At 41.6% G+C, this 15,000-nt stretch overlaps 1 protein-coding gene across 1 annotated transcript in view; it reads right to left on the bottom strand.

The window, feature by feature from the left end:
- Positions 1 to 15,000, bottom strand: part of wdfy3 (WD repeat and FYVE domain containing 3) — a 136,071-nt gene that overhangs the window by 55,510 nt on the left and 65,561 nt on the right. The window contains exons 22-27 of the mRNA XM_042331149.1: positions 13,390 to 13,550; positions 5,139 to 5,368; positions 4,036 to 4,145; positions 3,293 to 3,475; positions 949 to 1,106; positions 148 to 225 (exon numbers count right to left, since the gene is read on the bottom strand). Coding sequence (XP_042187083.1) covers positions 148 to 225; positions 949 to 1,106; positions 3,293 to 3,475; positions 4,036 to 4,145; positions 5,139 to 5,368; positions 13,390 to 13,550 — 920 coding nt within the window. The remainder of the gene's footprint in view (positions 1 to 147; positions 226 to 948; positions 1,107 to 3,292; positions 3,476 to 4,035; positions 4,146 to 5,138; positions 5,369 to 13,389; positions 13,551 to 15,000) is intronic.

Raw genomic sequence — 15,000 nt, 5'->3', positions numbered from 1 at the left:
GTAGACAACGCAGTGAGTACCGTAGTGTAGTAGACAACGCAGTGAGTACCGTAGTGTAGTAGACAACGCAGTGAGTACCGTAGTGTAGTAGACAACGCAGTGAGTACCATAGTGTGGTAGACAACACAGTGAGTACCGTGTTCTTACCTCCTGGTACTCTTTATACTGCATGGCCACCAGGTCCCTGACCACCGCTATGTGGGTGAACATCCACTGGAACGTCTCCTATTGTTGGAAGGAATTTACCTGGTTAGTGTGGGTGTTTATTTATTTAACCCTTTATTTTACCAGGTAAATTGACTGAGAACACGTTCTCATAAACAGCAACGACCTGAGGGAATAGTTACAGGGGAGAGGAGGGGGGGGATGAATGAGCCAATTGTAAACTGAGAATTATTAGGTGACCGTGATGGTTTGAGGGCCAGATTGGGAATTTAGCCAGGACACCAGGGGTTAACACCTCTACTCTTACGATAAGTGCCATGGGATCTTTACTGACCTCAGAGTCAGGACACCAGTTTAACATCCCATCCAAAAGACGGCACCCTACACAGGGCAGTGTCCCCAATCACTGCCCTGGGGCATCGGGATATTAATGTTTGAGATCAGAGGAAAGAGTGCCTCCTACTGGGACTCCAACACCACTTCTAACAGCATCTGGTCTCCCATCCAGAGACCGACCAGGACCAACCCTGCTTAGCTTCAGAAGCAAGCCAGCAGCATCTGGTCTCCCATCCAGGGACCGACCAGGACCAACCCTGCTTAGCTTCAGAAGCAAGCCAGCAGTTGGGATGCAGGGTGGTATGCTGCTGGCTGCTGTGAGGTGAGTGTGCATGCATGAGTATGAATGCATGTTATGTGTGTGCTCTTGTGCATGTCCGTCTGTGTGTGTGTGTGTGTGTGTGTGTGTGTGTGTGTGTGTGTGTGTGTGTGTGTGTGTGTGTGTACCTGTGCAGAAAGGTTGTTCTTGTTCAGGGAGTTTTCCTTCTTGTTGCGTCGAGCGCCGGTCAACTTGGACAGACCAAAACCACTACTGACCCGAGACAGCTTGGACTGGCTGGCCGGAGCCACCGACTCCCCTCTGCTAATACACTTCTTCTCATGGACTAGAGGAGAGACAGAGCGAGAGAGAGAGGGGGAGTAAAGAGTGAGGGAGAGAGAGAGGAGGGAAAGAGAGAGAGGGAGAGAGAGGGGAGGGAGAGAGAAAGGAGGGAGAGAGAGGAGGGAGAGAGAAAGGAGGGAGAGAGAGGAGGGAGAGAGAGAGGAGGGAGAGAGAGGGGGAGAGAGAGAGAAAGGAGGGAGAGAGAGAGGGAGAGAGAGAGGAGGGAGAGAGAGGGGGAGAGGAAGGAGTAAAAAGGGAGGGAGAGAGAGAGGAGGGAAAGAGAGAGGGAGAGAGAGGGGAGGGAGAGAGAAAGGAGGGAGAGAGAGGAGGGAGAGAGAGAGGAGGGAGAGAGAGAGGAGGGAGAGAGAAAGGAGGGAGAGAGAGGAGGGAGAGAGAAAGGAGGGAGAGAGGAGGAGGGAGAGAGAGGGGGAGAGAGGGGAGAGGAAGGAGTAAAGAGGGGGAGGGAGAGAGAGAGGAGGGAGAGAGGAGGGAGAGAGAGGAGGGAGAGAGAAAGGAGGGAGAGAGAGGAGGGAGAGAGAAAGGAGGGAGAGGAAGGAGTAAAAAGGGAGGGAGAGAGAGGAGGAGAAACAGAGGGACATAGAAAACAGAGACAAACAACAGAAAGGAACAGAGGTTATCCAACAGTCTTTCAGTATGCTGGCGGCTCCGGTCCCAACTTGGCTTTCTCTGCTCAACAAAAACCACATGGTAAAGCTGATTATGTCCCAATATCCCCCTGACCACTAAACAGTCTGTACGGTGTTAACATGACCTTTCTGACGTAATGCCAAACAATAGACTACAGAGTCAGTGTGTACAACGCATTCAGAAAGTATTCAGACCCCTTCCTTCCCTTTTTCCACATTTAGTTACGTTACGGCCTTATTATAAAATTGTATAAAATAGAAATTGTTCCTCATCAATCTACACACAATACCCCATAATGATGAAGTGAGAACAGGTTTTTAGAAATGTTTGCAAATGTATTACAAATAAAAAAACTGAAATACCTTATTTACATAAGTACTCTTTGCTATGAAACTTGAAATTGATCTCAGGTGCATCCTGTTTCCATTGATCATCCTTGAGATGTTTCTACAACTTGATTGGAGTCCACCTGTGGTAAATTCAATTGATTGGACATAATTTGGAAAGGCACACACCTGTCTATATAAGGTCCCACAGTTGACAGTGCATGTCAGAGCAAAAACCAAGCCATGAGGTTGAAGGAATTGTCTGTAGAGTTCCGAGACAGGATTGTATCGTGGCACAGATCTGGGGAAGGGTACCAAAACATTTCGGCAGCATTGAAGGTCCCCAAGTACACAGTGGCCTCCATCATTCTTAAATGGGAGAAGTTTGGAACCACCAAGACTCTTCCTAGAGCTGGCCGCCTGGCCAAACTGAGCAATCGGGGGAGAAGGGCCTTGGTCAGGGAGGTGACCAAGAACCAGATGGTCACTCTGACAGAGCTCCAGGGTTCCTCTGTGGAAATGGGAGAACCTTCCAGAAGGACAACCATCTCTGCAGCACTCCACCAATCAGGCCTTTACGGTAGAGTGGCCAGACGGAAGCCACTCCTCAGTAAAAGGCACATGACAGCCCGCTTGGAGTTTGCCAAAAGGCACCTAACAAGATTCTCTGGTCTGATGAAACCAAGATTGAACTATTTGGCCTGAATGCCAAGTGTCACGTCTGTAGGAAACCTGGCACCATCCCTACGGTGAAGCATGGTGGTGGCAGCATCATGCTTAGGGGATGTTTTTCAGACTTGAGGCTGTAATCGTTGCCAAAGGTGCTTCAACAAAGTACTGAGTAAAGAGTTTGAAATACTTACGTAAATGTAACATTCCCGTTTTAATTTTTTTTTTTATACATTTGCAAACATTTTCAAAAACCTGTTTTCGCTTTGTCATTATGGGGTATTGTGATGTCATTATGGGGTATTGTGATGTCATTATGGGGTATTGTGATGTCATTATGGGGTATTGTGATGTCATTATGGGGTATTGTGTGTCGATTGATGAAGGGAAAAATAACTATTGAATCCATTTTAGAATCATGCTGTAACATAACAAAATGTGGTAAAAGTCATTGAGTCTGAATACTATTTGAATACACAGTATGTGTTTCTGTTTTCGTCTCTGTGTGTGAGTGTCCGTCTGTCTAGATGTGTGTGTCTTTTCTCACCCAGGTGGTTCTGCCAGCTCTTCAGGGCAGGTTCCTCCAGGGCAGGCCGAGCGGTGCTGATATCTACATGTCCTCTGTCGTTGGTGGGGAGGGACACCTTAAAGATGTCCTCCAACATGGGTCTTTTGCTGTGCATCAGCTCTGTCCACACACGGTTTACTGCCTTCAGCAGCAGCTGGCGACCTGGGGGACAGGACAGGACAGGAGTTAGGGACACACGGTTTACAGTCTTCAGCAGCAGCTGGCGACCTGGGAGACAGGACAGGAGTTAGGGACACACGGTTTACAGTCTTCAGCAGCAGCTGGCGACCTGGGAGACAGGACAGGAGTTAGGGACACACGGTTTACAGTCTTCAGCAGCAGCTGGCGACCTGGGGGACAGGACAGGAGTTAGGGACACACGGGTCTTCAGCAGCAGCTTACAGTTTCAGCAGCAGCTGGCAGGAGTTAGGGACACACGGTTTACAGTCCTGGGAGACAGGACAGGAGTTAGGGACACACGGTTTACAGTCTTCAGCAGCAGCTGGCGACCTGGGGGACAGGACAGGAGTTAGGGACACACGGTTTACAGTCTTCAGCAGCAGCTGGCGACCTGGGAGACAGGACAGGAGTTAGGGACACACGGTTTAGTCTTCAGCAGCAGCTGGCGACCTGGGGGACAGGACAGGACAGGAGTTAGGGACACACACACATAGAAACACACTTTGAAAGAGAGACAGACAGACAGTTAGACGTTATGTTACCTTCGCTAACTTCCTGGCTGTGTCTGTTATCAGGTCCATTCTCAGCGGGCATCATGACGTGCCAGGTGGTCATACGAGCCTCTGCCTCCAAACCAAAACCCTCCACACTACTGCACATAGACAGAGAGAGAGAGAGCGAGAGAGAGACAGAGAGCGAGAGAGAGAGAGAGACAGAGAGAGAGAGAGAGACAGAGACAGAGACAGAGAGAGAGAGACAGAGAGAGAAAGAGAGAGAGAGAGACAGAGAGAGAGAGAGGAGGGAGACAGAGGAGAGAGAAAGAGCGAGAGAGAAAGTGCGAGAGAGAAAGAGAGAGACAGAGAAAGAAGAGGAGAGTAGAGAGAGAGAGAGCGGGACAGAAGAGGAGAGAGTCAGCCAGCATATACCACTCACCCATACATAGGACTAAGCTAACTGCAATTTTTGCAGCCTGTTGTCATTCGATTAGCCAGCTCAACACTTCATAAGGCCTCAAACTCACTGATCAGGACACACAGCTGCTATAAATGTCTCGAGCAATGCAATGAATTCAAGAATGCATGAAGAAGCAAGACAATAACTAAGTAAGCTAGCTAGCTAAAACAGACAGACACACAAACCCACCTCCAGTCCCAGACCCACCTCCAGTCTGAGACCCACCTCCAGTCTCAGACCCACCTCCAGTCTCAGACCCACCTCCAGTCTCAGACCCACCTCCAGTCCCAGACCCACCTCCAGTCTCAGACCCACCTCCAGTCTCAGACCCACCTCCAGTCTCAGACCCACCTCCAGTCTCAGACCCACCTCCAGTCTCAGACCCACCTCCAGTCTCAGACCCACCTCCAGTCTCAGACCCACCTCCAGTCTCAGACCCACCTCCAGTCTCAGACCCACCTCCAGTCCCAGACCCACCCTCCAGTCCCAGACCCACCCTCCAGTCCCAGACCCACCTCCAGTCCCAGACCCACCTCCAGACTTACCTCCAGTCCCAGACCAGTCCCAGACCCCACCTCCAGTCCCAGACCCAACTCCAGACCTACCTCCAGTCCCAGACCAGTCCCAGACCCCACCTCCAGTCCCAGACCCCACCTCCAGTCCCAGACCCCACCTCCAGTCCCAGACCTACCTCCCAACGTGCAGGTTGATGAAGCAGTGAGCCAGACAGGCTACAAACTCCTGGTCGTGGTTGCCCGGTCCCAGTACCAGGTTACGGTTGACAGTCAACACCCGTAGAGAGTCCAGCAGAGCTACCTGCTGAGGTACGGTCTTGTGAGGTCGAGACAGCTGGTACAGGACCGTACGGTTCAGACAGTGGTAGAGAGAGTCCAGAGACAGACTCTGCGACCTCCTCTTGGACTGGAAACGGGAGAAAAGAGAGGTGGAACATTTTTTTAAGAAAGACTTGTCTTATGATCTATGGTCTGCGATGCCCGAGAGGTGGTTGTAGAAAGGGCCTTTCTTCTCCAGAGAGTTGATTGGGGTTAAGACATCCTACCGTAGGGTTGGCGGAGAGTGTAAACAATAGTCCTGTTTTATAACAGCCAATGGATTCTGAGGACTGATTAAGTACGTGTTTGAAATCTGACTAAATCCTCTTGTTTCAAAGCAGTACCACTCCAGACATGCACACTGCTGGCCTACATCTACTTATAAATCACACGGCTGTGTTTCACCTAAAGCTCTATTGGTTCAGTTGAGTAAGTCTGGGAGAGATGTGGAGGTTGGCTTGTTGATTCAATTAACTCATTCATTTGCTGGTTAGTTGAGTCAAACCGAGTACTGTACTGCTGTAATCAGACTGTTTCTGAGTACTGTACTGCTGTAATCAGACTGTTTCTGAGTACTGTACTGCTGTAATCAGACTGTTTCTGAGTACTGCTGTAATCAGACTGTTTCTGAGTACTGTACTGCTGTAATCAGACTGTTTCTGTAACTGCTGTAAATCAGACTGTTTCTGAGTACTGCTGTAATCAGACTGTTTCTGAGTACTGTACTGCTGTAATCAGACTGTTTCTGAGTACTGTACTGCTGTAAATCAGGCTGTTTCTGAGTACTGCTGTAATCAGACTGTTTCTGAGTACTGCTGTAATCAGACTGTTTCTGAGTACTATACTGCTGTAATCAGACTGTTTCTGAGTACTGCTGTAAATCAGACTGTTTCTGAGTACTGCTGTAATCAGACTGTTTCTGAGTACTGCTGTAATCAGACTGTTTCTGAGTACTGTAGTGCTGTAATCAGACTGTTTCTGAGTACTGCTGTAATCAGACTGTTTCTGAGTACTGCTGTAATCAGACTGTTTCTGAGTACTATACTGTAAATCAGACTATTTCTGAGTACCGTACTGCTGTAATCAGACTGTTTCTGAGTACTGCTGTAATCAGACTGTTTCTGAGTACTGCTGTAATCAGACTGTTTCTGAGTACTATACTGCTGTAAATCAGACTATTTCTGAGTACCGTACTGCTGTAATCAGACTGTTTCTGAGTACTGTACTGCTGTAAATCAGACTATTTGTACTGTACTGCTGTAATCAGACTGTTTCTGAGTACTGTACTGCTGTAATCAGACTGTTTCTGAGTACTGCTGTAATCAGACTGTTTCTGAGTACTGCTGTAATCAGACTGTTTCTGAGTACTGCTGTAAATCAGACTGTTTCTGAGTACTGCTGTAATCAGACTGTTTCTGAGTACTGTACTGCTGTAATCAGACTGTTTCTGAGTACTGTACTGCTGTAATCAGACTGTTTCTGAGTACTGTACTGCTGTAATCAGACTGTTTCTGAGTACTGCTGTAATCAGACTGTTTCTGAGTACTGCTGTAATCAGACTGTTTCTGAGTACTGCTGTAAATCAGACTGTTTGAGTACTGCTGTAAATCAGACTGTTTCTGAGTACTGCTGTAATCAGACTGTTTCTGAGTACTGTACTGCTGTAATCAGACTGTTTCTGAGTACTGTAGTGCTGTAATCAGACTGTTTCTGAGTACCGTACTGCTGTAAATCCGACTGTTTCCAGTCCTGGGACACCCACAAACAGGAACTGCATATGTTGTATTTCTATACACAGTGTCTTCATAATATTATAACTACTGTAATGTAACTACTGTAATGTAAATACTGTAATGTAAATACTGTAATGTAACTACTGTAATGTAACTACTGTAATGTAACTACAGTAATGTAAATACTGTAATGTAACTACTGTAATGTAAATACTGTAATGTAACTACAGTAATGTAACTACTGTAATGTAACTACTGTAATATAACTAATGTAATAACTAATAATATAACTAATGTAATATAACTAATGTAACTAATGTAATAACTAATATAATATAACTAATGTAATAACTAATATAATATAACTAATGTAATATAACTAATGTAATATTACTAATGTAACTAATGTAATATAACTAATGTAATATAACTAATGTAACTAATGTAATATAACTAATATAATATAACTAATGTAACTAATGTAACTAATGTAATATAACTAATGTAACTAATGTAATATAACTAATGTAATAAAACAAATGTAACTAATGTAATATAACTAATATAACTAATGTAATGTAACTGATGTAATATAACTAATGTAATATAACTAATGTAATATAACTAATATAATATACCTAATATAACATAGCTAACACATTATACCTAATATAATGTAACTGATGTAATATAACCAATGTAATATAACCAATGTAATATAACTAATGTGATATAACTAATGTAATAAAACTAATGTAACTAATGTAATATAACTAATGTAACTAATGTAATATAACTAATATAATATAACTAATGTAACTAATGTAATATAACTAATATAATATAACTAATGTAACTAATATAACTAATGTAACTAATGTAATATAACTAATATAATATAACTAATGTAACTAATGTAATATAACTAATGTAACTAATGTAATATAACTAATATAATATAACTGACGTAATATAACTAATGTAATATAACTAATGTAATATAACTAATGTAATATAACTGATGTAATATAACCAATGTAATATAACTAATGAAATATAGCTAATGTAATATAACCAATATAACTTAACTCATGACTCATAATATAACTTATATAATATAACGAATGTAATATAACTAAAATAACTAATATAATATAACTAATATAATATAACTAATATAAAATAACTAATATAACTAATATAATGCTACTAGTATAACTAATATAACATAACTAATATAACCGATGTAATATAATATAACTAATAATGGTAATATAATATAACTGATGTAATATAACTAATATAATATAACTAATGTAATATAATATAATACAACTAATATAATATAACTCATATAATATAACTCATATAATGATACTAGTATAACTAATATGACATAACTGTCAAATCAAATCAAATTTTATTTGTCACATACACATGGTTAGCAGATGTTAATGCGAGTGTAGCGAAATGCTTGTGCTTCTAGTTCCGACAATGCAGTAATAACCAACAAGTAATCTAACTAACAATTCCAAAACTACTGTCTTATACACAGTGTAAGGGGATAAAGAATATGTACATAACATATGTACATAGCAGCATAGGCAAGATACAGTAGCTGATATCGAGTACAGTATATACATATGAGATGAGTATGTAAACAAAGTGGCATAGTTAAAGTGGCTAGTGATACATGTATTACATAAGGATGCAGTCGATGATATAGAGTACAGTATATACGTATGCATATGAGATGAATAATGTAGGGTATGTAAACATTATATAAGGTAGCATTGTTTAAAGTGGCTAGTGATATATTTACATCATTTCCCATCAATTACCATTATTAAAGTGGCTGGAGTTGAGTCAGTGTCATTGACAGTGTGTTGGCAGCAGCCACTCAATGTCAGTGGTGGCTGTTTAACAGTCTGATGGCTTTGAGATAGAAGCTGTTTTTCAGTCTCTCGGTCCCAGCTTTGATGCACCTGTACTGACCTCGCCTTCTGGATGATAGCGGGGTGAACAGGCAGTGGCTCGGGTGGTTGATGTCCTTGATGATCTTTATGGCCTTCCTGTAACATCGGGTGGTGTAGGTGTCCTGGAGGGCAGGTAGTTTGCCCCCGGTGATGCGTTGTGCAGACCTCACTACCCTCTGGAGAGCCTTACGGTTGAGGGCGGAGCAGTTGCCGTACCAGGCGGTGATACAGCCCGCCAGGATGCTCTCGATTGTGCATCTGTAGAAGTTTGTGAGTGCTTTTGGTGACAAGCCGAATTTCTTCAGCCTCCTGAGGTTGAAGAGGCGCTGCTGCGCCTTCTTCACAATGCTGTCTGTGTGAGTGGACCAATTCAGTTTGTCTGTGATGTGTATGCCGAGGAACTTAAAACTTGCTACCCTCTCCACTACTGTTCCATCGATGTGGATAGGGGGGTGTTCCCTCTGCTGTTTCCTTAAGTCCACAATCATCTCCTTAGTTTTGTTGACGTTGAGTGTGAGGTTATTTTCCTGACACCACACTCCGAGGGCCCTCACCTCCTCCCTGTAGGCCGTCTCGTCGTTGTTGGTAATCAAGCCTACCACTGTTGTGTCGTCCGCAAACTTGATGATTGAGTTGGAGGCGTGCGTAGCCACGCAGTCGTGGGTGAACAGGGAGTACAGGAGAGGGCTCAGAACGCACCCTTGTGGGGCCCCAGTGTTGAGGATCAGCGGGGAGGAGATGTTGTTGCCTACCCTCACCACCTGGGGCGGCCCGTCAGGAAGTCCAGTACCCAGTTGCACAGGGCGGGGTCGAGACCCAGGGTCTCGAGCTTGATGACGAGCTTGGAGGGTACTATGGTGTTGAATGCCGAGCTGTAGTCGATGAACAGCATTCTCACATAGGTATTCCTCTTGTCCAGATGGGTTAGGGCAGTGTGCAGTGTGGTTGAGATTGCATCGTCTGTGGACCTATTTGGGCGGTAAGCAAATTGGAGTGGGTCTAGGGTGTCAGGTAGGGTGGAGGTGATATGGTCCTTGACTAGTCTCTCAAAGCACTTCATGATGACGGATGTGAGTGCTACGGGCGGTAGTCGTTTAGCTCAGTTACCTTAGCTTTCTTGGGAACAGGAACAATGGTGGCCCTCTTGAAGCATGTGGGAACAGCAGACTGGTATAGGGATTGATTGAATATGTCCGTAAACACACCGGCCAGCTGGTCTGCGCATGCTCTGAGGGCGCGGCTGGGGATGCCGTCTGGGCCTGCAGCCTTGCGAGGGTTAACATGTTTAAATGTCTTACTCACCTCGGCTGCAGTGAAGGAGAGACCGCATGTTTTCATTGCAGGCCGTGTCAGTGGCACTGTATTGTCCTCAAAGCGGGCAAAAAGTTATTTAGTCTGCCTGGGAGCAAGACATCCTGGTCCGTGACTGGGCTGGATTTCTTCCTGTAGTCCGTGATTGACTGTAGACCCTGCCACATGCCTCTTGTGTCTGAGCCGTTGAATTGAGATTCTACTTTGTCTCTGTACTGACGCTTAGCTTGTTTGATAGCCTTGCGGAGGGAATAGCTGCACTGTTTGTATTCAGTCATGTTACCAGACACCTTGCCCTGATTAAAAGCAGTGGTTCGCGCTTTCAGTTTCACACGAATGCTGCCATCAATCCACGGTTTCTGGTTAGGGAATGTTTTAATCGTTGCTATGGGAACGACATCTTCAACGCAAGTTCTAATGAACTCGCACACCGAATCAGCGTATTCGTCAATGTTGTTATCTGATGCAATACGAAACATGTCCCAGTCCACGTGATGGAAGCAGTCTTGGAGTGTGGAGTCAGCTTGGTCGGACCAGCGTTGGACAGACCTCAGCGTGGGAGCCTCTTGTTTTAGTTTCTGTCTGTAGGCAGGGATCAACAAAATGGAGTAGTGGTCAGCTTTTCCGAAAGGGGGGCGGGGCAGGGCCTTATATGCGTCGCGGAAGTTAGAGTAACAATGATCCAAGGTCTTTCCACCCCTGGTTGCGCAATCGATATGCTGATAAAATTTAGGGAGGAACTGCATATGTTGTATTTCTATACACAGTGTCTTCATAATATTATAACTACTGTAATGTAACTACTGTAATGTAACTACTGTAATGTAACTACTGTAATGTAACTACTGTAATGTAACTAATGTAATATAACTAATATAACATATCTAATATAACTGATGTAATATAACTAATATAATATAACTCATATAATATAACTCATAATGATACTAGTATAACTAATATGACATAACTAATATAACCGATGTAATATAAATAATGTAATATAACTAATAATGGTAATATAATATAACTGATGTAATATAACTAATATAATATAACTAATGTAATGTAACTACGGTAAAGTAACTACTGTAATATAACTACTGTAACTAATAAAATATAACTAATGTAATGTAACTACTGTAATAACCAATATAATGTAACTACTGTAATGTAACTACTGTAACGTAACTACTGTAATGTAACTACTGTAATGTAACCAATGTAATGTAACCAATGTAATGTAACTAATGTAACTAATGTAATATAACTAATATAACTAATATAATATAACTGATGTAATATAACTAATGTGATATAACTAATATAATATAACTAATATAACATAGCTAACACATTATACCTAATATAATATAACTGATGTAATATAACCAATATAACATAACTCATGACTCATAATATAACTAATATAATATAACTAATGTAATATAACTGATGTAATATAACTAATGTAATATAACTAATATAATATAACTAATATAAAATAACTAATATAACTAATATAATGCTACTAGTATAACTAATATAATATAACTAATATAACTGATGTAATATAACCAATATAACATAACTCATGACTCATAATATAACTAATATAATATAACTAATGTAATATAACTGATGTAATATAACTAATGTAATATAACTAATAATGGTAATATAATATAACTAATGTAATATAACTACTGTGATATAACTACTGTAATATAACTAATGTAATATACCTACTGTAATAACTAATATAATATACCTACTATAATATAACTACGGAAATATTACCAATATAATATAACTAATGTAATATAACTAATGTAATATAACTAATGTAATATAACTACGGAAATATAACCAATATAATATAACTAATGTAATATAACTAATGTAATATAACTAATGTAATATACCTACTATAATATAACTAATATAATATAACTACGGAAATATAACCAATATAATATAACTAATGTAATATAACTAATATAATATAACTACGGAAATATAACCAATATAATATAACTAATGTAATATAACTAATGTAACTAATATAATATAACTACGGACATATAACCAATATAATATAACTAATATAATATAACTAATGTAATATAACTAATGTAATATACCTACTATAATATAACTACTGTTATCTAACTAATGTAATGTAACTAATGTAATATAACTAATGTAATATAACAAATGTAATGTAACTAATGTAATGTAACTAATGTAATGTAACTAATGTAATATACCTACTGTAATATAACTAATGTAATATAACTAATGTAATATAACTAATGTAATATAACTAATGTAACTTGTTTAGATAAGTAGTCAATTCTCTAAGTCAATACATGATAGAATCCCCTTTGGCAGTGATTACAGCAGTGTTATTTCTGGCTAAGTTTCTAAAGATTGTGCAACATTTACCCATTATTCTTAAAAAAAAGATTCAAGCTCTGTCAAATGTGTTGTTGATCATTGCTAGACAACCATTTTCAAGTCTTGCTATAGATTTTTAAATCAGATTTAAGTCAATACTTTAACTCGGCCACTCAGGAACATTCACTGTGTTCTTGGTAATCAACTCCAGTGTAGATTTCGCCTTATTGTCTTACTGAAAGGTCAATTCATCTTCCAGTGTCTGGTGGAAAGAGACTGAACCAGGTTTTCCTCTAGGACTCTGCCTGCGCTTAAGCTCGTTTAATTTTTTTTATCCTGAAAAACTTGATTACAAGCATACCCATAACATGATGCAGCCACCACTATGATTGAAAATATGGAGAGTGGTACTCATTAATGTGTTGTACTGGATTTGTTCCAAACGTAACACCTTGGCATTCAGGTGTAAAGTGTGTAGGACAGTACCAGAAAATATCAATTGAATCTCTTTTAAAATCAGGCAGTAACACAACAACGACGCGGAAACAGTCAAGGGGTGTGAATAGATTCTGAAGGCGCTGTATGTGCGTGCTCCATCAGGACAATTAATCCTGCCCGTCCCGTTTCAGCATGTGCCAGACCTGGAATGAATCAGATATTGAAGAAACCCTGGTCTAGGTCGTCCTCACCTGTCCTATAAGCTGCACTATAAACTCCACCACCATCTTGGACTCCTTGTTGAACATGCCCTGCCACAGCTTGTCCACCACGCGCTGTGTGAAGTAGAGCACGTTGTTCACCAGCACCTGGTAGCTCCCTCCAATGGTGATGGGCAAGGATGCATCCTCACCTGGTAGGAGAAGTGTGGGGGGGTATTTGGTTAGAATGGAAATGTCTGTACGAGAGGCACAGGGTGAGAGCAGCAGCCCCTCGGTCCCCCAGTCGTGTTTTAACCATCAATTGTCTGGCTGCTGCTCTGCCTCTCTAACACAGCTACCTGCTTCCTCTCATGAATGATTACTTGATGTTTTCTCTAAAAGTAGGTCAGTACCTAGGAGGATGTGTGTGTGTGTGTGTGTGTGTATATCTAGAAGGACGTCAGCAACCAGTAGGGGGTGTGTGTGTGTGTGTGTATTTATGAGGACGTCAGCAACCAGTAGGGGTGTGTGTGTGTGTGTGTGTGTGTGTGTGTGTGTGTGTGTGTGTGTGTGTGTGTGTGTGTGTGTGTGTGTGTGTGTGTGTGCGCTCGTCTTCTTCTTCTGCTGGTTATATGGGGGAGTGTAAACAGGATGGTTGATTACCGCCACCTTCTGGTTGGTTGAGACTGGGACAAGGATCTTACTGTTCATATTATAGACTGGAGACTACAGGTGGTTAGAGTAGTATATTATAGACTGGAGACCAGAGGTAGTTAGAATAGTATATTATAGACTGGAGACCAGAGGTAGTTAGATGGGTATATTATAGCCTGGAGACTACAGGTAGTTAGAGTAGTATATTATAGCCTGGAGACTACAGGTAGTTAGAGTAGTATATTATAGACTGGAGACTACAGGTGGTTAGATGGGTATATTATAGACTGGAGACCAGAGGTAGTTAGATGGGTATATTATAGACTGGAGACCAGAGGTAGTTAGATGGGTATATTATAGACTGGAGACCAGAGGTAGTTAGATGGGTATATTATAGACTGGAGACCAGAGATGGTTAGATGGGTATATTATAGACTGGAGACTACAAGTAGTTAGAATAGTATATTATAGACTGGAGACTACAGGTGGTTAGAATAGTATATTATAGACTGGAGACCAGAGGTAGTTAGAATAGTATATTATAGACTGGAGACTACAGGTGGTTAGATGGGTATATTATAGACTGGAGACCAGAGGTAGTTAGAATAGTATATTATAGACTGGAGACTACAGGTGGTTAGATGGGTATATTATAGGCTGGAGACCAGAGGTGGTTAGATGGGTATATTATAGACTGGAGACTGGAGACTACAGGTGGTTAGATGGGTATATTATAGACTGGAGACCAGAGGTAGTATATTATTGGAGACCAGAGGTGGTTAGATGGGTATATTATAGACTGGAGACTACAGGTGGTTAGATGGGTATATTATAGGCTGGAGACCAGAGGTGGTTAGATGGGTATATTATAGACTGGAGACTACAGGTCGTTAGATGGGTATATTATAGACTGGAGACCAGAGGTAGTTAGATGGGTATATTATAGACTGGAGGCTACAGGTGGTTAGATGGGTATATTATAGACTGGAGACCAGAGGTGGTTAGATG

This window comes from Oncorhynchus tshawytscha, linkage group LG12 (genome assembly GCF_018296145.1).
Source record: "Oncorhynchus tshawytscha isolate Ot180627B linkage group LG12, Otsh_v2.0, whole genome shotgun sequence".
Classification (NCBI taxonomy): Eukaryota; Metazoa; Chordata; class Actinopteri; order Salmoniformes; family Salmonidae; genus Oncorhynchus; species Oncorhynchus tshawytscha.
Note: the sequence above shows the minus strand (reverse complement) of the source record. Positions and strands in the feature narration are given on the sequence as shown.